General features: G+C 45.4%; 1 protein-coding gene across 2 annotated transcripts; it reads left to right on the top strand.

The window, feature by feature from the left end:
* On the top strand, positions 1-27,940 carry LOC308575662 (anaphase-promoting complex subunit 5). 2 transcript variants are annotated; one of them, XM_081174460.1, is made up of 17 exons: positions 1-221; positions 881-960; positions 3,385-3,494; positions 4,467-4,662; positions 12,185-12,251; positions 12,839-12,940; positions 13,501-13,691; positions 15,019-15,100; positions 15,946-16,035; positions 16,478-16,659; positions 17,643-17,778; positions 19,603-19,677; positions 22,183-22,304; positions 23,858-23,965; positions 26,103-26,250; positions 26,855-27,017; positions 27,434-27,940. In XM_081174460.1, the coding sequence occupies exons 1-17, from the start codon at positions 18-20 to the stop codon at positions 27,646-27,648; spliced, it is 2,271 nt and encodes a 756-aa protein (XP_081030586.1). In that variant the 5' UTR covers positions 1-17; the 3' UTR covers positions 27,649-27,940. The 2 variants fall into 2 exon arrangements, with proteins under 2 accessions (XP_081030586.1, XP_081030587.1); XM_081174461.1 differs by lacking the exons at positions 1-221; positions 881-960; positions 3,385-3,494 and adding an exon at positions 3,540-3,641.
* The last annotated feature ends 40 nt before the right edge of the window (positions 27,941-27,980 follow it).

The following is a 27,980-nucleotide window of genomic DNA, read 5'->3' on the forward strand; positions in this document are numbered from 1 at the left end:
CTCGCCTGTGGGGCGCTATGGCCAGCGTGCACGAGAGCCTGTACTTCAACCCCATGATGACCAACGGGGTGGTGCACGCCAACGTCTTCGGCATCAAGGACTGGGTCACTCCGCACAAGATGGCGCTGCTGGTGCTGATCGGCGAGCTGGGCCGGGCCGGGCCGCACCTCAGCCTGCTCGAGAGGCGGCGCCTCAACCGGCTGCTGCTGCCTCTGCTGCAGGTGGGGCAGGGCGGCGCCGGGAAGCGGGGGGTCAGCCGGGGCGGCACTTGGGCGAGTGGCCACGCTGCCGGACGCGGGTTCAGCTCTGTCCCTTCTGCACTTCATTCCTCTCTCTCCTCGCCGCCCATGCGAACTGTCGCCGGCGAAAGCTTGTGGTTTGTTATTTGTTTGCATTGATACGCCACCTTCATCTTCCAAGGAGCTCAAGGGGGTGTGCATGGTTCTCTCTCCCTCACAACACCACTGTGAGGTAGGTCAGGTTTCACTGGAGGTGTCAGGGTTTTCCTTTGTTTAGCTCTGACAGCGCTCTTCTCTTCTTCTGTTTCCTGGCCCCTCTTCACTGGGCATTGGAGTAGGACTGCCTTTGATGGCAGTGCCAGAGTGACCAGGTGAAGAAGACAGGGCTGCTGCACCTTCAGAGCTGCAAGGAAGGTGGAGTTTCAGTAGGGTTCTTTGGATGCATAGGGAACTATTCGTGATTTTTCTTTCCTTCATTACCCAGCTTGGGAATTCTTGTAGTGCAAGTGCAACAAGCAAAGTTGGGCACATTCCTGTAGTAGTAAAGATGGCTATAGATGTTGGGGCTGGTACAGTTTACTTTTGTATTCATCTAGAAATTGCTGTTAACTATTTCATGTTTCTCCATGTGCTTTATTTAGGGGCCTGATATGACACTGTCTCGCTTGATTAAGGCTATTGAAGAATGCTGCCCTCACTTAGCAAGTTCTGTTCAAATAAGGTAAGTTCATTTGTTCTTTCCATAAGCATAATTGAGATGAGAGTTCTTAATCTTAACCCTGAATACCTTTCAAGCAGAATTAAACAAGTATGTAGTTAAGGACATGATAAATTGACGTAGTAGTAGGTTTAGTAACTTTTGATCTAAAGTTCGCATTGTCTAAGTAACCTGAAACAGAGTAATGTGGCTACTTAAACAAGTAGGAAAACCAAAGGGCAGTGCAGAATGTTCTGGTTATATGCAGTAAGCCAACAAAGCCATTTTCCAGGAAACTCTATTCTATCAATTCCCCAGCCCAGTTTTCCTGTCTTTCCTTCTCTCCCTGCCCTTAATAGTCAATATTGCAAGGCCACTCAGCATGCTCAAACCTCATTGGACTGCTTTTTAGTTTCCCCCCCACTTTAGGGTTCCCCCCTCCCATCCCCCATCACTTGCAGGTGTACTTCTGCAAACCATGGGTGTGAGGGGTTTCACCAAGCTTGATGATGCCTCTTCTTCCAGGGGTCTGCTTGAGTGTACAGTGTTACCTCGGGTTACAAACACTTCGGATTACAAACTCTGCTGACCTGGAAGTAGTACCTTGGATGGCAAACTTTGCCCCAGAATGAGAACAGGAATCGCGCGCTGGCGGTGTGGCAGCAGCGGGAGGCCCCATTAGCAAAAGTGCGCCTCACGTTAAGGATGGTTTCAGGTTAAGAATGGACCTCCGGAACGAATTAAGTTCATAACCCGAGGTACCACTGTAGTTCTTTCTTCAGAGTGTCCAAGCCTCCCTCTCCCTTTTCAAGTTCATTTCGTTCAGGAGTCAGTCCTAAATCTCAGCAAGTCAGATCTTAGAGCTGCCTAAGGGTTCCAGGGGAGGCTCTCCTCCAACAGGGGGCAGGTTTATTCTGCCGCAATACTCTCGGCAGGCTGAAATTGAGGGCTTCTGTGCTTCTCCAGGTGTTTGGCGGGGGGGGGGGCAAGAATCTGTCTAGGCCCAGCCTGAAGAAAGCTTCCAGTGGGGAAGCAAGAACCATATCCAATCTCTATAGAAGCGCCTTGTTTAGGCACCCAGCCTATTCCCTCCTCTGGATGTTCATCCCTCTCCCTAAGGCTTTTTATACCCCCCACAACTTCATTCTGCGTAAAACACAGCAATAGGGTTCCCTCTCTTCCACCAGACAGCTAATGGAAAGTGCTCCTACCTCCTCCCACAGCTGGAGTCTCCAGACAATGTCCAGTTGTGGTCTCCTCAGGAGTCATTGCCTGTTGGTGTGGAGTGAGGCCTACTTAAAGGACCAAGGGCCAAAAACACCTGGCAAGCCCTGACAGCCCTCCACTTTCTCAGGCTGTCCCACTTGAATGAACAGGTCTCTGCCATATGTATTTGTCAGGGGTTTAGGAGCAGAGGCAAGGGCAAGGGAGGAAACAGAGAGCGAAGGGGAGGAGGCAGAAGAAAAGATGAGTGATGACGACGACCCGAGATCTCCGAGTCTTTCCAGTGAATCAGAGGATTCACAGAAAGGAGCACCAGTGGCCAGGGCAAGGGGGGAGTTTAGGGGGACACCCCAGGAAGATAGGGCCAGAGGGGACTCCGAGGAGAGCAGTTGGAAATCGGGACCAGCGTCACCGCTAGGGAGCAGGGAGGAGGAAGGGAGCCAGGGAGCAATCGCTGGCAGCTCACCACAGGAGGGAGGGCATGAGTCAGGAGTGGCCACACCTCCATCGGGGAGCGAAGAAACGGTTAAGCGGAAAGTGGAAGGTTGGGCGCGCGCGCCAAGTTCAAATGCAGAGGAAGGCGGCGCAGTAAGCAGCCCGGAAAGGGAGCCAGGTCCTAAAGCCCGGCGCAAGGAGGCAGGAGGGTCCGGGTCAGCGTCAGAAGAATCCCGGAAGGAAGAAACCCCGGGGGGCAGAGGGACCCAGAGGAGAACAGTCAGGCGGAAAAGGTGGAGCAGGGCTAGGATATTAAGTTGGTGCACAAGGGGCGGAGAATCAGACGGAGCTTCGCCGATCTAGCTACTAGACGTAGAGTTGCACGCAGCAGTTTGAGAATGGAAACTGTAACTCAATAAAGACTTTTACTTAATGATCGCTGGCTAGCGTGATCCTCTGTGAGCTAGGATCTTCGAGCAGCTCTGACAGTATTAATTTTGTATTGTATTTAAAGTACAGTCATACTTTGGGTTACAGTCATACTTTGCCCCCTGCCCCTTTCCCCACATTATTCTTTGGGGAGAGGACAATAGCTTGGTGGACTATCATGTGGTTTGCATGCAGAAGGTCCCAGGTTCAGTCCAGGACATGTCCCGTTGAGATGATCAGGTAGCAAGTGATGGGAAGGGCCTGTGCCTGAGACTCCTGGAGAGCTTCAGCCAATGTGAGTAGGCAGAACTGGGCTGGGTGGACATGATCTGACTCTCTGTGTGGTGGTATCACTTGCAGAATAAAGCTAATGGCAGGAGGGGAGTTGAAAGATATGGAACAATTCTTTGATGATCTTTCGGAGGCATTCAGTGGAACAGAACCAGAAGTTCACAAAACCAGCGTTGTAGGTACTGTATCATTTATTATATAAAAACCTTGGAGAGCCTCTCTTTATCCTTAGGGGCTGCCAGAGTCCTGGGCCCACAGTGCTCACCTCTTCTTCCTGGGCAGGGGAAAGAAAGCAGGGCTTCTCTCACTTTCCTCCTATTTTCAAGGTAAAGCTGTTTCTAACATTACAAAGAGTCATATGTGTAGCTTATCACATCTGATGATATTTTGCACTGATAAGTTTTTTAAAACTCCAGCAAGCTGCAGTTTCCCAGTACCTGCACGTTGCACAAAACATGGTTTTGATTAGTGACTTCAGTGTGCCAATTTTTGTCAGGTGAGAAGCAGCCTTTCATTTATGTTTTCAATAGTGGAGACCATGGAGGAAACTGTGTGTGAGGGAGAAAGAGGAAAAAGAAGCCTTTTGGTTTGAGATGAGGAGGTCTGAGAATTCTTTACTGTCTTAGGGAAACTCTTCTATAAAAGGTGTGGCTAGCAGAGAGGTCAGAAAGGAATGGGTGGGTTTATACATTTGCTGAAAGTCTGTGGGAGTAAAGGAAAACTGGAGAGCAAAGAATTCAGTTCTCTATGAGTTGAGTCTGTACTAGTTTCTGATCCTTACGCCTGTGAAGATATACAGAAAAGTGGATGGGAAATGTTAGTTAAAATCTCAGAAGCCAGTGGTATGGTTGAATATGGTTTCTAGTGATTGGAGTTGAACGTTAAGTGAGCCACCAAGCTCCTAAGCACTATTCATGACCAGAACAAGCTATGCAAAACAAAGTGGATTTGCTTTGCTTAAGTTGCAGCATTCATCCAGAGTGCAAAATTAGAGTTTATTTGGTCATGTGATTAAAAAATTTTTTAGCGTGGAGTATGCGTATCTTGGTTATAAGGACTGGCTCCCCGTGAGTGGGTACTGCAGGATTTGATGGAGATCAAGACATCTTAATACACTCCAAGAAACAGATCCCTCCCCCCTCTCTCTGTAGGCTTGTTCCTGCGCCACATGATCCTGGCTTACAACAAGCTCTCATTCAGCCAAGTGTACAAGCTTTACACGGCTCTTCAGCAGTACTTCCAAAATGATGAGAAGAAAAGTGGAGGAGACGAGACTGAGATGGAACTGACCCACTGTGGGGAGCTGGAAGGGAAGATGGAGAAAGATGAATTTGATGGGCCTCTCAGGTACGCTTCTAAGATTTGTTTCTAAAACTTGTCTCTGCCCTGCTTTGATACATAAACCCTTCCAGCAGCTTTTGTCAGCTTGGTGTCCTCCCAGTTCTCACCAGCTGCTGCCAGCACAGCCATATGAATCATAGGACTGTAGAGTTGAAAGGGATTCTGAGGGTCATCTAGTCCAACCCCCTGCAGTGCAGGAATTTCAACTAAATCATACATGACAAATGGCCATCCAATCCCTGCTTTCAAATCTCCAAGGAAGGAGAGTCCGCCACCTCTCATGGGAGTCTGTTCCACTGTCAAACAGCTCTTACTGTCAGAAAGTTCTTCCTGGTGTTTAGTTGGACTCTTCTTTCTTGTAACTTGTTCGGGTCGCACCCTCCAGAGCTGAAGAAAACAAGCTTGCTGCATCCTCCATGTGATAGCCCTTTAGATATTTGAAGATGGCTATCATATCTCATCTCACACTTAGACTAAACAAACCCAATTCCTTCAACTCTTCCTCATTAGGCTTGGTTTCCAGACCCTTGATCACCTTGGTTGCCCTCCTCTGCACATATTGTAGCTTGTCCATATGCTTCTTAAATTGTGGCGCCCAGAACTGGACACAGGACTCCAGCTGTGGTCTGACCAAGGGAAAATAGAGCAGGACTATAATTTCCCTTGATTAGAACGTTAGACTTGACTTCAGTTAATGCAGCCTAGAAGAGCATTAGCCCTTTTTGCTGCTGCATCACACTGTTGACTCACGTGAAGCTTGTGGTCTACTAAGACCCCTAGGTCCTTTTCACAGGTACTACTGGTAGGCCAGATATCGCCCATCTTATATTTGTTTTTTTTTTCTAAAAATTTTTTTATTAGTTTTACAAAAAAATTTAAACACAATACAAACATATAAAAAGACATACAAACACGTATAGTTTCATAACCTTTTTTTCATAAACCATGTTTCTCAGACTCCCCCATACCTCCCCTTTCTGCATCCCAATGTCCAAAAGTTTTTAGCAACTCTAAATATTTCTGTCAGTCCTCTGTCCTCTTAATCTTTCCTTCGGTCTAATCTTATGTCGCTGTAACCCTTTCTTACTCAAAACCTCGACATTCTAGCATTCAACAAGTTTATAATAGTCCTTAAGGTAGATTTTAAATTTCTTCCATTCTTCTTCCGCCGTCTCCTTTCCCTGGTCGCGGATTCTGCCAGTCATCTCGGCTAGTGTCATATAGTCCATCACTTTCATCTGCCATTCTTCCAAGGTGGGTAGATCTTGTGTCTTCCAATGCTTTGCGATGAGAATTCTTGCTGCTGTTGTAGCATACATAAAGAAAGTTCTGTCTTTCTTTGACACCAATTGGCCGACAATGCCCAAGAGGAAGGCCTCTGGTTTTTTAGGAAAAGTGCATTTAAGTACCTTTTTCATTTCATTGTATATCATTTCCCAGAAAGCCTTAATCTTCGGGCACGTCCACCAAAGGTGATAGAAAGTACCTTCAGTTTCTTTACATTTCCAACACTTATTATCAGGCAAGTGGTAAATTTTTGCTAGCTTGACTGGGGTCATGTACCACCTGTAAATCATTTTCATAATGTTTTCCTTTAAGGCATTACATGCCGTAAATTTAATACCGGTGTTCCACAACCATTCCCAGTCAGCAAACATAATGTTATGACCAATGTCCTGTGCCCAGTTAATCATAGCTGATTTAACTGTTTCATCTTGTGTATTCCATTTCAGCAGCAAATTATACATTCTTGACAAATTCTTAGTATTGGGTTCTAACAGTTCAGTCTCTAATTTCGATTTTTCCACCTGGAAGCCAATTTTCCTGTCCTGTTTATAAACCTCCATTATTTGGAAATACTGAAGCCAGTCTTGTACTTTAGGTTTCAATTTCTCATGACTTTGTAATTTCAATTTATCTCCATCCTGTTCCAAAATTTCCCAATACTTTGGCCATCCGACCTCCATATTTAGTTTCTTCAGTGCCTTAGCCTCCAAGGATGACAACCATCTAGGGGTTTTGTTTTCCAACAAATCTTTGTATCTTATCCAAACATTAAACAATGCTTTTCTGACAATATGATTTTTAAAGGCCCTATGCACCTTGATTTTATCATACCATAAATATGCATGCCAACCAAATGCATTATTAAAACCTTCCAGGTCCAAAATGTCTGTGTTCTCGAGGAGCATCCACTCTTTCAGCCAGCAAAACGCTGCTGCTTCGTAGTACAATTTTAGATCCGGCAGGGCAAATCCCCCTCTTTCTTTAGCATCTGTCAGTATTTTAAATTTAATTCTGGGCTTTTTGCCCTGCCAGACAAATTTTGAAATGTCTTTCTGCCACCTCTTGAAACAGTCCATCTTGTCAAGAATCTGCAAAGTTTGAAACAAAAATAACATTCTAGGCAATACATTCATCTTGATAACTGCAATTCGGCCTAACATTGACAATTTCAAATTTGACCATATTTCTAGATCTTTTTTTAATTTCTGACCAACATTTTTCATAGTTGTCCTTATACAGATTCAAATTTTTAGATGTCAAATAAACCCCTAGGTATTTCACCTTCTTAACTACTGTCAAACCTGTCTCTTCTTGAAATTTCTCCTTCTCCATGACTGTTAAGTTTTTTTCTAAAACTTTAGTTTTCTGTTTGTTCAGTTTGAATCCGGCTACCTGGCCAAATTGTTGAATTATCTCCAACACCCTTTTCGTACTAGTGTTTGGCTCTTGTAAGGTCAATACTAGGTCATCTGCAAATGCCCTTAACTTATAATGTTTAGCTCCGACCTGTACACCTTTAACTTGCTGATCATTTCTAATCATATTCAGCAACACCTCCAGAACAGAAATGAAAAGCAATGGGAAAATTGGGCATCCCTGTCGTGTTCCTTTTTCTATCTTAAGTTCCTCAGTTATCACATTATTTACAATCAACTTAGCTTTTTGTTCAGAGTATATCGCACCCATACCATTCTCAAATCCTTGGCCTACCCCCATCCCATGAAGATTCTTCTTCATAAAACTCCAAGAAATATTGTCAAAGGCTTTCTCTGCGTCCAGAAAGATCAGCACTGCTTTAGTGTTTATTTTCACGTCTAGCAATTCCAGAATATCTATTATATTCCTTACATTGTCTGATAGGTGCCTTTTTGGGAGAAAGCCTGCTTGGTCCTTATGAATCTTCTCCATCAACACTCTTTTAAATCTTTTGGCCAAAATGTCTGCAAAGATTTTGTAATCCACATTAAGTAATGATATTGGGCGGTAGTTCTTAAGTTGAGTCTTTTCAGTCTCTGTCTTTGGTATGAGTGAAATATCTTTCCATGATTCCGGTGCCTTTTTCCCCTCTAGAATCTCGTTACAGACTTCCTTTAACGGATAAACCAACCACTCCTTCAAAGATTTATAATATCTGGAAGTCAGTCCATCTGGCCCTGGAGATTTGCCCAATTGCATGTCTTGGATGGCACCCTCTATCTCTTGTTCTGTTATTCTCTGGTTTAAGTCCACCTTGCTTTGATGAGAGATTTTTTGTAATCCATATTTATTAAGGAATTTATCTATGTCCTCTTCATTTTGTGGTCCTTGAGAATAAAGTTTTTTGAAATAACTCAGAAAGCAGTTTCTAATCTCATTGGGCTTAGATATATTCTTTCCATCCACTTCTAGACTTGTAACTGTATTTAGTTTCTGTCTTTTCTTCAATTGCCATGCCAGAAGTTTACCACATTTATCTGCCGATTCAAATGTCTTTTGTTTCATTTGCTTTATCTTCCATTCAATCTCTTGATTCATCAATTCCATATATTGTGTTTGATATAACTTAATCTCTCTCAGAATCTCCTGGGACTTCGGTTTTGATCTTAATTTTTTCTCTCCTTCTTTTATCTTTTCCAAAATCTTTTCCTTCTTCTCATTCTGCTTTCTCTTTTTTATTGAATTTTGTTGAATCAAAAATCCTCGCATCACAGCTTTACTTGCGTCCCAGATCACTCTTTTTTCCACATCGGCCTTTAGATTTATTTCAAAGTAGTCCTTTAATGTTTTTTGGGCCTTCATGTGGAACTCTTTATCTCGAAACAGGGTGTCATTCATCCTCCATCTGAATTGACCAGTTGTTGTAAGTTTCATTTCCATCTTCAGGGCGTTATGGTCGGAGCAGGTTTTTGGGCAGATTTCTATTTTCTTAATCTTTGGAGCCATCCCACTAGTAATCCAGATTTGATCAATTCTGGTCCAGGTCATCTTTGCCTGGGAGAAAAAGGTTCCCTCTCTCTCCAGAGGGTTCCTTGTTCTCCATATGTCTATTAGGTCCATATTTTCCGTCATCTCAAAGAAGGTCTTCGGAAGTCTCCCTTCCTTGGAGATTGTCAGTCTTTGTGCCTTGTCCATATTTGTAGAGACAACACCATTCATGTCTCCCATGATTATCATATTGTAATCCAGATAGTCCGTCAAAGTTTCATGGAGTTTCTTAAAAAATTCCGCTTTGCCTTCATTTGGTGCATAAATTCCAACTATTAAGTATTTTTCTCCTTGTACTTGTATTTCAACTGCCAGATATCTTCCTTGTTCGTCTTTAAACATCATCTTTGGTGCCCATTTTTCTTTTACATAGATCACAACTCCTCTTTTCTTAACTTTATCCGATGAGATGAATTCTTGTCCTAATCTTTTATTTGTAAGTAGTTTCCTGTGTGCTCTGGTTATATGGGTTTCTTGTAAGCAAATCAAATCCAATTGTTCTCTTTTCAAGATGTGGAATACTTGGCGTCTCCTCAAAGGCATGTTCAGCCCATTACAATTCCAACTAAGGAATTGCAGGGCCATCTTGTTATTTTTCTGTTACTCCTCCAACCGCTCCAAGTTGTTGCTCTTCCTCTGATGGTGCTGGAACAAGTCCATACGATAGATTAAGAATGTCTAGTGCTCTCCTTTGTTCTGCAATTGGGTCCACAGTTCCCTTCTGTAAATCCTCTTGATTTCTTTCCAAGAATCTTTCTTTATCTTGTATTGTCTTTATTTTCACCTTCTTTCCCTTGTAGTCAAAAGACAGCCCTCGTGGGAACTCCCACCTAAAAAGGATGGCGTTCTTCTTCAGCAGATAGACCAGATCCTTATAGAAGGCTCTCAGCTCCAAGATGTGTTTAGGGATGTCTTTAAAAATCTGTATAGATGAATTTTCAATTTGCAAGGCCCTTCCGTAATGTAATTTTAATATTTTGTCTCTTTCTTCCTTCGATCTAAGAGTAATCAAACAGTCCCTCGGGGTCTTTCTGTTCTGTCTTCTGCCCAGTCTGAATGCTGTTGTTATTTTTATTTCTTCATCCTCCAGGTCTTCCCAGAAATCAGCAAACTCTCGTGTCAAAAACTCCACAAGGTTGTCTCCTTCGCTCTCGGGAATCAGTCTTAATTTCAGATTTCTCTCCTTTCTCTGTAATTCCCACAAAGCCAGAGTTGTGTCATGCTCATAAACTTTTTTAGCAATCGGTTCTAAGTTCTGTTGAGTCTCTCCAGCAATAGCTCTGGCTTCCTCTGCAATCTTACGTGTTGCGGAGTTTCTTGGACCAACTTGTTTATAGATTCTGTATTCAAATCCAATCTTACTGTTAGTTCTGTTAATTTCTGTGTATTTTCTGTACTCTGCTTTGTCAAGTTCTCCAAAGACTGGTTTATCTTGAGAAGCGCTTGTGTCACTGATTCCATGGAGGCAGCTGTCACTTTTTCTTGTCCTGTTGTTCCTGTAGGAGTTGCGCCAGTGATTGAGCCTCTTTTCTTTTGTTGTTGCTGCTGGTATTGTTGTTGCTTTGCTTTGGCTCTTGTGGTTATCTCTTCTGCTGAGCCACTCATGTCCCAAGGTCAATCCCACGGGAATAGTCCTCTGATGGAAAAATCCACTGTCCTAAACTGTTACAGCTGTTACTTCAGCCCTCTAGGGGGAGCAAACCAAAATGTCCGAGTACGGAGACAAAGAAGTTAAAGACAAGTATATCAGGAGGCTTGTAAAAGTCTTTTACCACACTTTTTCCAATAGATACAATTTCAAGATACTCCAGTAAACTGTAACAACAGAGTCCAAAAACTTTGTAACAAAAGAGACTTCAACTATGTAACTTTCCCAGGAGTTAAAGACAGTTCAGTGCTTTAATGCCTTATTTGGCAGTCCGCTTCAGGGCAGTGAGGCAGCAGAAGAGTTTTCCCTTTTTAAATAAATCATGCAGTTCTTAATGTCCTTTTTTCCTCCCCTCTGCCCTGCTTGCTAGAGGGGAGATCTAAGTTCAATGTCAGGTTTAAGTAGTCAAACAATATCACATACGGATGCAGCTTTAAAATTCCGTTGCTTTTAGCTGTCATGCAGTCAAGGGGAGGCAGACTTCCTTAATTTTTACCATCCCCATTTTCAGCCGAATTTTCTTTTAAAGGGTTCCAAATTAGCGTTCAATCTTACTCACAGGTTTTATCAGTCCCAGATTTGTAGGAAGGAATCAGCGCTCTCCGTCAATGGCGACGTGGCTTCACTCTGCGGGCTGGGTAGCGACTCTCAGCACCGCGCTCTCCCGATGCCGTTCCAGAGCCTTTAAAAAGGCTCTTTCTGCAGTAAGGGGGGGCGCTTTTGGTGCCCACCGAGTCTCCTTGTTCACAGGCTTCAGCGCCTGTGATTTTAGGGGTCCCCCGCTTGCCGTAGCGGGTCAGATCCGAACTCACAGAGCAGTCCTCCTCTGGAGCTCGGAAAGAGGACCGCCATTAACGCTGGCGCCGACCGGAAGTCCCTGCCCATCTTATATTTGTGCAGCTGGTTCTTCCTGCCCAAGTGTAGAACTTTACATTGTCCCAATTGAAACACATTTTGTTAGTTTGGGCCGAGTTCTCCAATCTGCTAAGGCCATCTTGAATCACAATTCTCTCTTCTGTGGCATTAGCTACCCCTCCCAGCTTTGTGTAATCTGCACATTTGATGAGCATCCCTTCAGTTCCTTCCTCCAGGTCGTTTATAAGGATATTGGACAGCAACAGGCCCAGGACAGAACCCTGCGGCACCTCACTTGTCCCTTTTTTCTAAGATAATGAGGAACCATTAATTGGGACAGCAAATCCATCCAGAATCTTGAGAAAAGGTCTCTCCCATCATCTGTGACTAGATCCTTCTAATAGAAAATGCCAGGAACTGAATCTAGGATCTTCCTCATGCAAAACGTGCTGTATCTCTGAGCTCATTTTCCACCTCCCCCCACTCCTTAAGGCATATTATCTCAATCTTTTTTACAACAACCCTGGGAAGACATGGAGGTTGTCGATATTACACCCATATTGCAAATGAGGGGCTGAAAATGAGTGAGTGAGTGGTTCTGGCCAGAAGTAGTGTTTGACCCCCAGGACTTCTTCATTTATGATTCAATAGCCTGAGCATTTAGAAAAGCCATTTCAGCCTCTTTGGTAGCCTTGGGGTAAGGTGGTCTTGTAATTATTAGCAGGCCTAGAATTCTGAAGGAATTTCACAGTGGGTCTTTTGCTCTGTCTCAAGGGAGGAAGAAATATCTTGCAATGGCCCACTGTCACAGAAGCAAGCAGAATACTTCCTCTCTCAACAGGTATGTTAATAGTTATTCTTAAACCTGCCCATCGGGTGAGCTAAAGGTGTGGCTTCTGGGGAGGGGGGCTTTTCCATGGTGGCACCTGGTTATCCCCAGACACATTTGCATGCTGCATTCTTAGTGTCTTTAAAATGCCATGTGAGGTCTGTCCTGTTTCCTCACACCCTAATACCTATTCACTCTGTTGGAGTTCTGAAACGGTTTTTAAAGTAAAATATATTGTTGATGTGATTGAAAATTTCAAAGGGCTTTGGATCCCAGCCTTTGAGTTCAGTTGCATTGACATCTGGATGCTAGAATGAAAGGTATGTTTGAGAGCCATTCTTGCCTGAATCCCTTAAGCCCGCTTTTCATCTCTCGTAATCAAATTAGCAAGAGCCTCTCTTTTGAGTGTAGCCTAACGAAGCTTTGGCTAAATCTCTCCATGGCAATTTGTAAACATGCTGTCAACCACCTTTTTCTTCTTGATATGGAAGGGATTCTGTTGCTGTGGTGATAATAAAATTAAATGGTTTTTAATCCTAGCAAATTCATGCTTGTCTTTGTCTGCTTGCTCAAGTGACAGGTTTTTAATTTAATTCCAGGCATCTTTATTGAAAAATGATGAGACGAAAGCTCTCTCCCCAGCATCTTTGCAAAAGGAGTTGAACAGCTTGTTAAAATTTAACCCAGATTTTGCTGAAGCGGTAAGTTTGGTTTGCCCCCCCCACACACACACCTAGGCAGTTTGGCGTAATCTGTACTGTAGCACACTCAGCAGTTTGGTGTTGGTAGCACTGGTAGCAGTTTTAGTGACATCTCTTACCATCATTGGCTGAGCTAGTATGTCCTGGGCAGGTCAGGCAGCAGAGCTGTCATTGGTTGAGGTGCCTTGTTTCTAAAGGAGGGCATACAGAAAAGAAGAATGTGTCAAGAAATTAGCAGCTGGGAAAGGTAGGGCACCTGGGAAAGCAATGGGAATTGGTACAGAATGCTGAAAGAAGGAGGGGGTTGGAAATTGAGAAAGAGGGAATGGACAGGAAAAAGAGGAGCACGTGGTTGGGGACCGCAGTGATAAGGAAAGTGGAAAGTACTGTGGTTTGAAATTAGCCCACCAGATTCTTGTCCTCATGGCCCCTAGATTTATCATTGGGTGACCTCACAACCTTTCACCAAATTACTGTGTGCTAAATCTGTGTTCAATGTGGCCATTGCAGTTGCCTCTGATCACTCACAAGCTGCTGTTTGCTGCTGTTTTCACTTCCAGCATTATTTAAGCTACTTGAATGGCCTTCGGGTCCAAGATGTCTTCAGTTCAACACACAGTCTCCTTCACTACTTTGACCGCTTGATTCTCACCGGCGCAGAAAGCAAAAGCAACGGCGATGAAGGCTGCGGACGGAGCCTGAGATACGCAGCTCTCAACTTGGCTGCGCTGCACTGCCGCTTTGGTCACTAGTGAGTTACTTTGTGTTCCTCCTGCTGCACAAATTGGCATGAGACCTTCTTCCCCCATATGCCACATTGCTGTTTTCCCTCTGAGAGATCTCATGTGAACTCAAGATGGTCCCACAAGATCTCACGAAGGCATCTCAGAGCCCCTTTGCTGAGCAGCACTTGCCTGGTAAGCAAGGCAGAGCACTTGAAAGCTCTCTGCCTTTTTGGGGGAGGGGAAGAAGGCCCTCTCAGCATGCCACCTTCAGAAGGTAAGGATGTTTGCACAAGGGGGTTCCGGGGAGGTCAGGTATGCAATATGGTAAGCTCTTATAGTTCCCTTCCTTAGCGGTAATGGTAACTGCAAACAAATAAAACAATATAAACTAAAAATTGTAGTGATAAGATGATGGTAAAGAATAAAATAGTAATAGGAAATTGGAAAGAAAGTCATCACCAGCATTTTAATAGAGGGAAACATGAATAACATGATTTGTTCAGTGAAGTCAGCCTTTGAGGGGGCCCATTGAATGAATAGACTTTGACTTGACTCCGTTGATTTCTGTGGGTCCACAGTGAGCATGGCCTGGTTCGATGCAACCCAAGCTTACTGAGTTTCATTCAATAATATCAAAAAAATTGATATGAAATGTGGTTATACAAATAAACAGCAACTGACGGGATTGCTTTGATCAAGGATGTTTCCTGAACTTTGTCATTCCAGTAATGGATGAAACGTTTTTAACACAAAGGAAGTGGTTATCTCGCTCACTTGTTCATTTCCTTGCTGTGCTGAAAATGAATCAACTGAGACTGAACGTTTCTCTAAAACACGATGCACAACTCACCCCCTGAGCCCCCCAGCAAGACTTGAGAGCCAGCCACTTTTTCAATGAGCCAAGGAGGGAGAAGGGGGGACCTCAGCGTGCCAGTGGGGGAAGAGGGATTGTCTTCTCTCTCTTTATGCTGATCTCCACACAGACATATCCAGCCGGTCCCTTGGCCTATTTTCCCAGCTGCTGTTGCTACCACTCCTGCTTCTGCCTTCCGGAGCTGACCCCTTGCACTGTGGTTGCATTTCCGTGCAAAGGTCCCAGAGTGTACTGTGGATGAGAAGTGCTCCCCCCCCCCCAGCTCTTAGCATCAAGATTCTACTTATTGCTAACCCTGAAGACCACTGGGCGGGGTGGGGAATCAACAATGGGATATGATCTTTTTGGCCCCTGACAGTTCCAGGCCCTGCTCCTACCAGATCCCTGGGTTTTCTCACCTCCATGCCTGTAACATCTCATTGTTGGATGAGTCTGCATGAAGAGATTCTTGGCTACCTCTGTGTTTCCTTTGACTGTAGCCAGCAGGCTGAGCTCGCCCTTCAGGAAGCTATCCGGATCGCTCAGGAGTCCAATGACCACGTCTGCCTGCAGCATTGCCTGGTAAGATGATGGAAGCTTTCAGCTGGTGTGACAGAACTGTTGCTCACTTCCTTTCCATTACTGGTGCCTTCACAGATGCTGTTCCTATTTGCCATAAACTCTGAGGATCGGACAGGCTGCAGGTCTGCAAAAATCTTGGCTGGTTTTACTAAACGGCTTAAAATTGTGATCTGTTGTTTCCATTCAGCCCATGTTTCATCTAGTTTAAAAAAGGAAACGAAGAAAACAATTGATTTGTTAGGTTTTAAAAGCTGATTCTTTGCCTCCAGCTGGCTCTGGCCGTAACAAGTATGGCTGTGTAAAAGCATTCTTTTGCTTAATCTGTATTCCTTAACAATTTGAACACTGCACTGGGAGCTTAAATGCTTGTAGGAGTTTAATCTTTACTGGTAAATGCCTTGGCTTCTATAGGTTTTCCTTCCCCTTTAATGGCACCAATTTGAGAGAGAAGATGCCTGCCTCAATGGCAGAATAAAAACTTTAAAGCTGTGAAACATCAGAAGCAGCATCAACCACTGTCAAAACCTATGACCATAACTCTGTGGGTCCCATTGATTTGTGGTCCACTGGCATCCATTCTTAATGTGAGGCTCACTTTTGGCATGCTTGACTCCTGAAAGGCTGTTTGCAGGCATCTATAAAAGAGGAGAATCTACTGCTCCTCTGTTGTGTCTGTGGACCAGCCTTCCCCTACCTGGTATCCTCCTAATGTTTTGGACTACATCTCCCGTTGGCTCCAGCCAGCACATGCTGTACTCCTAGGCCTCTAGAAGGTACCAAGTTATGGAAGACTGATTTAAACTATTATGCAACATTCATTCCCCCCTTAACTCTTCATTTTCCAGAGCTGGCTGTACATCTTGGAGCAGAAAAGGTCGGACAGCTGTGTGCTCTTGGAGCACTCTGTGAAGAAAGCCGTCTATTTCGGATTGCCAGTATGTCTCTCCCACCCTTATTTATCCATTCCTTTGTCATTATAACCGTTTTACGCAGCCCTTGGATTAAATGCGTTAAGGGCTGTTAGCAATAAGCAAAACTTCAGTTTTTACAATTGTAAAGGGCAATCACAGCAGATTTCCCTTTTTAAAAAATACATTGGATGCTTGGCTGCAGCCCTCCCTGGGAGAAGGTTCTGTAACTGGGGTGACACACCCAAAAGCACCCTGTTCCCAGTTGCTCCCCCAAACACACCTTGTCCTTGGAGATGCCAGGGACTAAACCTGGGACTTCCTGCAGGCACTCTGCCGCTGAGCTGCCTCCCTTCTCCAAACTCTGGCCCTGCGAGCTTGGCTCTTGTCGTTTGCTTGGGGCTCTCGTTGACTAATTGCTTCCCTTTTCAAATTCTGTGACTTTATTTATTTTGTTCCTTTCTCCTAGTATTTAGCTTCCCTGGGGATCCAGTCCTTGGTTCAGCAAAGAGCTTTTGCGGGGAAGACTGCCAACAAACTCATGGGCGCCTTAAAGGACTCCGACCTCTTGCACTGGAAACACAGCTTGTCCGAACTCATTGACATCAGCATTGCCCAGAAGACGGCCATTTGGAGACTGTACGGTCGCAGGTAGAGCAGACCCTTATTCATCTGCCTGCGCCCGCCTGCCGCGTGCGCTGATTCTGCAGGAATGTGGAAAGGCTGCTGAATGTGGTATTGGCCACAGACTTAGGCTTCCTGGTAATCTCTGCTGTCAGTTAAAAACAAAAGTTTCTAAAATGGGTGGGTGCAAAAATTAAAATTCTAAAACCCCGGAAGCTTGTGGCCAACCATTCCTTCTATTTCCAGTGTTCACGCTGTGAGTGCTGCTGCATATGTAACCATTGTGGCACCACTCATGCACAGGAAAGATTGACCAGCAAGCTTGGCAGAACCCCATCAGCTGCAGAAGTACCAAAAATCTGAATATAGTTGGCGGCCCCAGAGGCTTCATCTGCTCCCTGTTGCATGATGTCTCCCTCTTGTCGTAGGTTGCACCAGGGCTGCACAGCAGGCCCACACGCTCCAGGGGGGAAACAGCTTCAGGTGGGAGAAGCCAAAAAACAGCTCAATCCAACTTATTGTATTCAGTATATGTACAACTTGACTTTGCCAGAAGAAGATGCAGTGAACCTACAGGGAAGTCCCAAAGAACTGAGCATGCTCAGTGGCGATGGAATGCTGATTAATTTGGTCTGGGTGGGTGGGATGGAGTATCCAAGAGCACTGAGCAACAGCACCCCATGCTGCAACATTCTGTTGCAGATCTCACTTGTCCCTACTAAACCTCAGCAGTTTGAGGGAATGCTGGAGAAGATCTCCAGCTGTCAGAAGCAGGGATTCATCGCCCTACAAAGTTTCTCTGTATCCCCACAACCAGCAGAACTGAAATAAACTGCAAAAATAAAATAAAAAGGGAACATGCAAAAAATATTTTTTTAAAAAAAAAAATGCTGGCAAAGGATTTTATTTTATTTTTTACTGCAAAGTACATGAGATGCTTCTTCACATAGCCTGAGGTGCTCGGTCTGTGGCTAGCATCCTTCAGCACTTAAATATTCCTCTTGCCTTAGCACCATGGCCCTCCAACAGGCCCAGATGTTGCTGAGCATGAACAGCCTGGAGGCCGTGAACGTGGGTGTGCAGCAGAACAACACCGAATCGTTTGCTGTGGTGCTGTGCCACCTGGCAGAACTACACGCGGAGCAGGTGGGTGGTGTGTGGGGGGGGGGGACTGCATGCTCTGGTTCCACACAGTCATTTGCTCTGTAACTGGCAGTTCTTTTTCTTCCTGGAGGCTGGAGGGAGAGGTCACTCTTCCCCTGAAGCTGCACCTCGGTTCTAAAAGGCTCTGGGACGGCCTGGGAAGACTGTCCTTGGGAGAAATTCAGCTTTTAAACTAGAAGAGCAAGTCTCTGGCTGTCTTTAGCCCTCGAAAGACACCCCTTTGCTGCTAGAGAGAGCTTTTGCTCCAGCTTTTAGCTCCTGGGAGAGAGAGAGGACAAGATGTGCCAAAGCCTCAGAGGCCTAGGAATTATCTGTCACCCCTGGGCTTCTCCTGACTGCTCGTTTTTTTCCACCAGCCTTTTGCTGTTCTGTTAATATTGTTATTGCTTTGTTCTGTGGTTTTTAATACAGTGGATGCTCGGGTTGCGAACGTGATCTGTGTGGGAAGCACATTCGCAACCCGCAGCACCGCGTCTGCGCACACGTGGGTCGCGATTTGGCATTACTGCGCATGTGCAAAGCGCAATTTGGTGCTTCTGCGCAAGTGCCAAAACCCGGAAATAACCCGTTCCAGTACTTCTGGGTTTCGGCGCGGTGCGCAACCCAAAGCATCTGTAACCCAAGGCATGACTGTATTAAAATTTTAGTAAAAGACTTGTTTTGATTTTAGTTGTGACGGCCTTGTAATCCACCCTAGGACCATTTGGTGAATGGGGGCTGCTATAAATATAGATAATGTAGGGTTGTCATATTTCATAAAGTAAAAACCAGGACACCCCAAAGGTTGTTGAGCCCAAATGTTGTCGGGACGTATGGTAGCCCTAAGATAATGTCTAATAATACATATTCAGGTATCATCTGAATCTGCTGTGAGCATGCTTGCTTGCCTCCCTTGTGTGTCAGACTTCCAAGCCTTTTCAATCATCCTTAGGCTCCACCCCCTCATCCAGTAGGGTTGCTTTTTCTCCTTGTGGCACTCCTATCTCACCCACCAATCAATTCAGCTGTTGCACAGTCCATGCAGGACACCAGTGAATGGTGCCCACTTCCAACATGTGGCTGGGTTCTCGGTTTCCCATTCTGGGAAAGAGCAGCTCCCATCAGACCCCACCACCTTGGCGTTCACAAATTGATGACACTTGCCCATTGTGGAGTCCCCTTGTCAAGGGAACTCTCTGGTTGGATACTCATGCAAGTGTCGTATGTTTGATAGCTTTCCATGACTGACCAAGTATAGCCATGATGTGCTTTGGGGATTCCACCTGAAAAAGTGAGTCTAATAGAGAATAGTTCCCAGGTCCCAGAAGGTTCTACAGCTCCTGCTTGGGTAGAATCATTTTAAATTTTCCATTTCTGCATCTGACAAAGTAGGCCATACTATGAAAAGGGGAAAAAAAACAAACCTGCTCTTAAAATCAGTTATTTGCTGATAATCTGCAAGAGGCTGCTGTTTTAATGGTGTGTTAATCAGTTATTTATTTTCAGGCTGTTTCATTTTGGGGCATTTTATATTATTTTTCTATTTTTCTTGTAAACTGCTTTGTGTACCATGGCAAAAAGGCAGGTTAGGAAATAAAAAACAAATCAAATAAATAGTCAAGCACAGAGTCCAGTCAAAGGCAAGTTCTGTTAGTTCTCACTTCTGTTGAAATCAATGTGACTTAAAAGCACTTAGCCTTAGCAGGATTGTTCCCCAAATCTTAATTTTTTTTCTTGGAGTTCCTATAGACATCAAGGTTTCTGCTTTGAGAACCAATTTCTTGAACATTTACTTCAGTCTTGTCTTTCTGTGTATGTTTGTGTCAGGGCTATTTTACAGCAGCCTCTGAAATACTGAAGCACCTCAAAGAGAGATTTCCTCCCAACAGTCAGCATGCACAGGTGAGGCCCAATGTTTGGACTGTAAGCTCCTTGGGAGCAGAGACTTATCTTTTTATGACATAGGGATGATGATGAAGAAGATGAAGCAGCAGCAGCAAAGCAGCAGCACTCTCAGCTTGCTTTGGGTAGCATTTCTGAACAGTGCTCTGTCCAGGATTTGAGGGGCCTTCTTAACCTCTTAAATTCCCATGCTTCACCTGGAGGAAGCTCTCTGCAGACTTGAGTGAGAATAGTTCTGGTTCCCACATCTCAAAAAGGTTAATGTACAGCTGGGGAAAGACGAGCAGAAAGGGTGAAAAGTAAAACACTACCCAAAATGTGACCAGGGATCTGGAGCAGCTCACCTGATGAAAAAAGGCTAACATGGTGCCTCTCTGATGCTGTTGGGCTCCCATCTCCCTCCAGCCCCTGCCAGCATGGCCAGCGCTCAGGGAAGGTGGGAGGTGCAATCCAGCAACATCTGGAGGAGCCACAGGTTCCTCTGCCCTGGTTTAGAGATAAGGCGGCTAATGATGCCATTATGCATGGTGTGAAGAAAGAAAAGTGATTCTCCTCCTCCTCCTCTCCTTGGTCCTCCAAGTCATCTTTGAGAATTCCTGGAGAACAGGCGAAGTCCCGGCAGACTGGAGGAGGGCAAATGTTGTCCCTATTTTCAAAAAGGGGAAAAGAGAGGACCCAAATAATTACCGCCCAGTCAGTCTGACATCAATACCAGGGAAGATTCTGGAGCAGATCATTAAGAAAACAGTCTGTGAGCACCTAGAAAGGAATGCTGTGATCACCAATAGTCAGCATGGATTTCTGAAAAATAAGTCATGTCAGACTAACCTGATCTCGTTTTTTGACAGAATTACAAGCCTGGTAGATGAAGGGAACTCAGTGGATATAGCCTACCTTGATTTCAGTAAGGCATTTGACAAGGTGCCCCATGATATTCTTGTAAAGAAGCTGGTAAAATGCGGTCTTGACTATGCTACCACTCAGTGGATTTGTAACTGGCTGACTGACCGAACCCAAAGGGTGCTCATCAATGGTTCCTCTTCATCCTGGAGAAGAGTGACTAGTGGGGTGCCACAGGGTTCTGTCTTGGGCCCAGTCTTATTCAACATCTTTATCAACGACTTGGATGATGGACTCAAGGGCATCCTGATCAAATTTGCAGATGACACCAAACTGGGAGGGGTGGCTAACACCCTAGAGGACAGGATCACACTTCAAAACGACCTTGACAGATTAGAGAACTGGGCCAAAATAAACAAGATGAACTTTAACAGGGAGAAATGTAAAGTATTGCACTTGGGCAAAAAAAATGAGAGGCACAGATACAAGATGGGTGACACCTGGCTTGAGAGCAGTACATGTGAAAAGGATCTAGGAGTCTTGGTTGACCACAAACTTGACATGAGTCAACAGTGTGACGCGGCAGCTAAAAAAGCCAATGCAATTCTGGGCCTCATCAATAGGAGTATAGCATCTAGATCAAGGGAAGTAATAGTGCCACTGTATTCTGCTTTGGTCAGACCTCACCTGGAGTACTGTGTCCAGTTCTAGGCACCACAATTCAAGAAGGACACTGACAAACTGGAACGTGTCCAGAGGTGCAACCAAAATGGTCAAAGGCCTGGAAACGATGCCTTATGAGGAACGGCTAAGGGAGCTGGGCATGTTTAGCCTGGAGAAGAGGAGGTTAAGGGGTGATATGATAGCCATGTTCAAATATATAAAAGGATGTCACATAGAGGAGGGAGAAAGGTTGTTTTCTGCTGCTCCAGAGAAGCGAACACGGAGCAATGGAGCCAAACTACAAGAAAGAAGATTCCACCTAAACATTAGGAAGAACTTCCTGACAGTAAGAGCTGTTCGACAGTGGAATTTGCTGCCAAGGAGTGTGGTGGAGTCTCCTACTTTGGAGGTCTTTAAGCAGAGGCTTGACAACCATATGTCAGGAGTGCTCTGATGGTGTTTCCTGCTTGGCAGGGGGTTGGACTCGTTGGCCCTTGTGGTCTCTTCCAACTCTATGATTCTATGATTCTATGAAGGTGATTGGCATGAGATTCAGGGCAGGCAAGAGGAAGTCCTTTTCCATGAGGCACTGATTAAGCAAAGGACGTGGACGAAAGCGTCTCTTCAGTAAAGGGACAGGGAGAGGACTGCAGGGATGAGTGAACTGGAAAAGAGATGCCACCTGATCCAGGAATATCGGAAAGGACTTCCGGATGCATGGACGTGACACCGGTAACGCCAGACGACTGCATCCTGGAGGATAACAATACCTGACCCTTTCTGCTAAAGCAAGCACCCCATCCTCTGGGTTCTGTCGTGGCCATCTTGGCTACAGCACCCTTTGATTTGTGTCAGGCCAAAGAAAGCAGAACCAGAAATTTTAGTACCTCTGTAAAATATATACCTATATGATGTTGGCATGTCATATATTTATGGGGGGGGGTGTAAGTAAGACTCCTGTCCTGTTTCTTTTTAACCTGATCCGGAAATGTTCTTGTCCAGCTGTGGATGCTGTTTGAGCAGAAGATCCAGTTTGACAGAGCTATGAACGATGGCAAGTACCACGTTGCTGGCTCCCTGGTGGCTGGGATTACAGCCCTGAATAGCACCGAGGGGGTTTACAGGTAAGAGATCACACACCTGCAGGAACAAGGGCCTCTCCTGATGTCCCCTTGAAACGGGATTAGCATTAACATGGGATTAAAATGCCTGTGGGATAAGGCATTGTATTCCTCTTTCTTTCTTTCTACTTGTGCTAGCTTTTCCCACTGTTACACTGTAGAAAATAAAAATAAAAAATATACACAAGACATTTTGTACATGCATTAGTAATGCTTTACCGCATGAGTTGGGAAAAGCCTCATTGGCCCTCAGCCGTTGAGTGCATGGACTGCCAGTACTGGATGTTTCACCACCCATTGTACAGCCCTAGGAGCTTGGAAAAACTTGCTTCTTTTAAGAAGAGAGAGAAACATAACTAGGATGCTTCCTTATTCCCTATAGGCCAGGCCACAGATCTGTGGCAGACCACCTACTCTGTGTGCAGAAGGTTCCAGGTTCAATCCCTGGCGTCTCCAGGTGAAGCTGCACAAGACGCCTGTGCGAAGCCCTGGAGAGCTGCTGCCAGTCAGTGTATGTATGACTGAGCTAGATGGAGCAAGTTCTACTATTTGTCTCCCTAGCCAAGTATTGTCTTCTCTGGCTGGCAGCTGCTCTTCTGGAGCTCAGGCAGTCTTTCCTCGCTTGCCACCCAATGCCAGAGATTGGGCCTTGGCCTTCCTGCCCCTCTGCGGGCCCCCCTCCCTCCGCAGCGTCTGAGCAAGCTGCATTCTGCATACCATGCAATGCTCTGGTTAGGGCAGGATGCCACCCGGGAGCCCATAAATAGAGGGAAAGCAAACAATTTCTAACGCCCCCCTTTCTGAAAAGTCTGTTGCCCAATGCCAATTGGCTCTTGCCATGGCGAGGTGACTTTTGCCTTGCCGAGTTCTATGACCTTTCAGGTGCGTTGGTGGGAGAGGGGTTATTTGTTTGTTGGTTATTATGTTATGAATTTTTGCGTTTTTATACTGTAAACTCATCCTTGGATGAAGGGCAGTATATAAATTTAATAAATAAAATAAAAATAAAAGAAGCAATTAAAATGCAATTAAAAACCACTATGAATATATAAAGTGGACACACCATGGGCCACCTGAATGAAACTTGCAGGCCACAGTTTCGGAGCCCCTGCATTAGGGTTGAATCAGAAACTATTGACGCTTCATTGCAATCCATTCTTTGCATTATACTATTATAAGTCTGTATTTTATTTTGAAAAATTATATCCTGCTTTTCATCATCTAGGTCTCAAAGCAGCTTACTATGATTAAAAAAACCCCAGACAATATACAAAATTTTAAACGTAAATTAAACCACAGAAATTTAAATTCTCAGAAATTTTTAAAAGAACATGAGGAATTTATTTCTTTATTTCTTTATTGTTTTTAGTGGTTGGTGGCTATAAGGCCCTAAAATGTGGGATACATGTAAATAAAATCTTACACTTGATCCAGCCAAAAATAAGCACTTTGACATCCCTTTGATTTTGAGGGAAGAGATTTTGAGCACTTGAAATCACTGCAAATTGGACGTGCTTCAGACTCCATTTTGGGGCTCCTGGGATTCTGTCTTCCAGAAAAGCCATCCTGCTTAAAGCGCAGAATCAAATGTCTGAGGCGCACAAGCTCCTGCAGAAGCTCTTGATTCACTGCCAGAAAATTAAGAACACTGAGATGGTGATCAGGTAAGCATTGAGTTTCCCTGGGGGCCTTCTAAGAGCCCTGCGGCCGTGGGGTGAGGCTGGGGGTCCTGCTGGGCCTCTTTCGTGGGCCTGGGGGAAGCTCACAGGGCTTTCCTGTAGCAGCTCCCCGCATGCAGAATGCTCTCCCCAGGGAGGCCCACCTGGTACCAGGGCAGCCCTCATTTCAGCACTAACAAATAATGTTTTGCTTTCCTGGCATTTGGGCAGCACCAGTATTTTGATTACATTATAAACATGCTTGTGTATTTTTATTTTTATTGTTTTTACTCTGCTTGTAAATCACTTCAGACTTTATATTGTATTTTATTTATTTATTTTAAAAATAAGAATACAGTGGTGCCCTGCAAGACGAATGCCTCGCAAGACGGAAAACTCGCTAGACGGAAGAGTTTTCCGTTTTGGAGGTGCTTCGCAAAACGAATTTCCTATGGGCTTGCTTCGCAAGACGACAATGTCTTGTGAGTTCCTGCAGGTTTTTTTTCTCCCCCCCCCCTTTTTCTAAGCCGCTAAGCCGCTTATCAGCTGATCTGATCAGCAGATAAGCCGCTAATAGCGCTAATCCGCCAATGGGCTTGCTTTGCAAGACGAAAAAACCGCTAGACGAAGAGAATCACAGAACGGATTCTTTTCAACTTGCGAGGCACCACTGTAAAATCCTTGTGCATTTTTATTTTTATTATTCTGGCTGTAATTCACTTCAGATATCTTGTAGTGTGCTTCCTTTCACACTGCTTCCTCTGTTTTATTCTCTCCATTTCCTGCAAGAAGGGCTGGGGCTATAATACCAGCCTCAAGTGCTGGGCAGGGCCTGTGGCTCAGTAGGAAAGCACCTGCTTTGTAGGCAGAAGGTCCTGGATTCCGTTCCCAGCACCCCTAGGTAGGAATAGGTATGTCTCCGCTCTGAAAGTATAGTGTCTAGACCAGTGGTTCTCAAATGTGGGTCCCCAGCTGTTGTTGGACTACAACTCCCATCATCCCTAGCTGGCTGGACCAGTGGTCAAGGATGATGGGAGTTGCAGTCCAACATGGCTGGGGACCCAGGTTTGTGAAGCACTGGTCTAGATCAAGGGAACTAATAGCACTGCTCTATCCTGCCTTGGTCAGACCCAGCCTGGAGTCCTGTGTCCGGTTCCCAGCTGAGAAGCTGGAAGGTATGTAAAGGAGGGTGACCAGGATGGTCAAGGATCTGGAATCCAAGCCTTATGAAGAACAGTTGAAGGAATTGGGTATGTTTAGCCTGGAGAAGAGGAGAGGTGATATCTGGAGGGCTGTCACGTGGAGGATGGAGCAGGCTTGTTTTCTCCTTCTCCAGAGGGTGGGACCCGAACCAATGGCTTCAAGCTCCAACTCAGGAAGAACTTTCTGCTGGTAGGAGCTGTTCGACAGTAGAATGGACTATCTTGGAATCTGTAGACTCTCTTTCAATGGAGGTTTTTAAGCAGAGGTTGGATGGGCTGTCAGGGATTCTTTGACTGCATCTCCTGCATTGTAGCGGGTTGAACTCCAGTACGTTTCCAAGCACAATTCAAAGTGTTGGTGCTGACCTTTAAAGCCCTAAACGGCCTCGGTCCAGTATACCTGAAGGAGCGTCTCCACCCCCATTGTTCTACCCGGACACTGAGGTCCAGCGCCGGGGGCCTTCTGGCAGTTCCCTCACTGCGAGAAGCCAAGTTACAGGGAACCAGGCAGAGGGCCTTCTTGGTGGTGGCACCCGCCCTGTGGAACACCCTCCCACCAGATGTCAAAGAGAACAATAACTACCAGACTTTTAGATGACATCTGAAGGCAGCCCTGTTTAGGGAAGCTTTTAACGTTTGATTCATTATTGTGTTTAATATTGTGTTGGAAGCAGCCCAGAGTGGCTGGGGAAACCTAGCCAGATGGGCGGGGTATAAATAATGTTATTATTATTATTATGACCCTTTGGGCCCCTTCCAACTCTAAAATTCTGTGGCTCTATGAAACCCTGGAGAGCCACTCCTGCCATACTTGACAATTGGGACCAGTGGTCTGACTTGATAGGGAGTAGCTTCCTACATTCCTAAGAATTGGGTTTTCCCGCTCCTCTACTTACGCACACTGTTGTATTTCTTTCCTTGCTCCGCCCTGCATGACTTAGTGTCCTCCTGTCCATTGCTGAGCTCTACTGGAGGTCTCTGTGCCACACAATAGCTCTGCCCGTCCTGCTCCAGGCACTGGCTTTGTCCCAGGAATACCGCCTCCAGTACTTGGCCTCTGAAACCATCCTCAACTTGGCTTTCTCCCAGGTATATTTGGCACAGGTGCAAGCTGTACCTGCTTTGTTCTTCCTGCTCCTTTATGCAGTTCTGTCAGTGTGCTGTAAGGGGACAGTCCCTTGCCCCAAGAGGCTTGCAGTTTAAAATTCAATGCACAGAAAGAAATGGTAAAACTTACATATGCATATAAGTTTAATGCATCTATCAATGTTTAATTGTTTTTAAATGATTGCTCTATCTATGTTTTCAGGGGTTCTTATTTTTATCTGTAAATAAATATATATTTTATGTATATAAATCTATAATAATTATAACAAAAGGGGGGATAATAGGCATTTATTTAATTCTCCTGTTCTTGGGCTTAGTGAATGGCCCTGGAATGTGGGATCTAAAACAGCCGTTCACCAACATAGTGCCCTCCAGATGCAGTTGGGACTCCAAATCCCATCAGTCCCGGCCAGCGCAGCCAGCCATTGGGGATGGTGGGAATTGTAGTCCACTCACATCTGGGAGCGTCACAAGTTCCCCAAACCCCGTTTTAACTTCTACACAATACCTAATTCAGCAAAGCGAAATCTAAACCAGCAGGTGATGATCTCTGCCTAACATTGGGGGGCTCCCGCTTCCCTTCTAGCTAATCCTTGGCATTCCCGAGCAAGCGCTGAGCATTTTGCACATGGCGATTGAGCCCATCCTGGCTCACGGGGCAGTGCTGGACAAAGGAGCCGCCATCTTCCTGGTGGCCAAGTGCCAGGTCGCCTCTGCTGCCTCCTACCCTCCCCAGAAGAAGGCGGAAGGTAAGACCTCTCCGTGCACCTCCTCATCTCTATTCCATAGGCATGCGAGTGAAACGATATATTGCGGGTGGGAGGACTCAGCCCAAGAGGCACAGGCCTTCAAGGGCGTCCCTTGGGTACACACCCCACCCTCCGTCCTCCGCCCAGGGCCACAGTCCAGCCAGGGAAATGATATGGGAAGGGGACGGAGCAGGGCCAAGCAGAGGCGTGGCTGGTGGAGGCTTGGTTCAGGCAGAATGCTGAAGGCCCAGATAGGCAGCTGGCTTTATAATCTATTTAATCAACTGTGTTTTAATATATTTCACTGTTTGATCTTTGAGGGGGGGGGGTTTAACAGTTGGGCAATATATGGATTTTATGAAACAAACAGGCAAATGTTTAAGCAGCAGAAGGAAAACTTTGTTCTTTTTTGACAGCTCTGGAGTCAGCTATCCTGAACCTCAACGAAGCCAAAACCTATTTTGCCAAGGTGGACTGTAAGGAGCAGCTCCGGGATGTCCTTTATCTCCAGGCCAGGCTGTTCCACAGCCTTGGCAAGGCCCAGGAGAGGAACCAGTGTGCCATGCTCTTCCGCCAGCTGCACCAGGAGCTCCCAGCGCGGGGGGTCCCCTTGATCAACGCCTTCAAATGAGCCCTTTGAGCAGAGGGTCTCACTCCAGCACAACAGGGCTCAGCGCCGTTCCGCTTCAGCAGGACTTGTGCAAGAGAACTCTCAAATAGATTGCCTCCTAATCCGTTCCTCTGCAGCAGCCTTTCTGAGACTAGTCCTGTTCTCATGTTTGGGTTGGGGCTGATGAGGTGGTAGTCCAAAACATCTGGAGTTTCTCCCCCACCTCCTTCCATTTATTATTATATGTCTCTTGTTCTGTGCAATCCTCAGCATTTGGAAATCAGTACCAATAAAGTTGTAGGTTTTGGGGTTTTTTCTTGTTACAAAGAAGGATGTTTCTGTCTGCGCTGAAA

The sequence above is a fragment of the Podarcis bocagei genome, assembly GCF_964188305.1.
Source record: "Podarcis bocagei genome assembly, chromosome: 16".
NCBI lineage: Eukaryota > Metazoa > Chordata > Lepidosauria > Squamata > Lacertidae > Podarcis > Podarcis bocagei.

Coding starts and splice junctions, on each gene's coding strand:
- LOC308575662 (XM_081174460.1), top strand. CDS start 18: ATGGCCAGCGTGCACGAGAGCCTGTACTTCAACCCCATGATGACCAAC. Junction 12,941..13,500: donor ACCCAGATTTTGCTGAAGCG/GTAAGTTTGGTT, acceptor TTTCACTTCCAG/CATTATTTAAGCTACTTGAA. Junction 26,251..26,854: donor TCAACTTGGCTTTCTCCCAG/GTATATTTGGCA, acceptor CTTCCCTTCTAG/CTAATCCTTGGCATTCCCGA.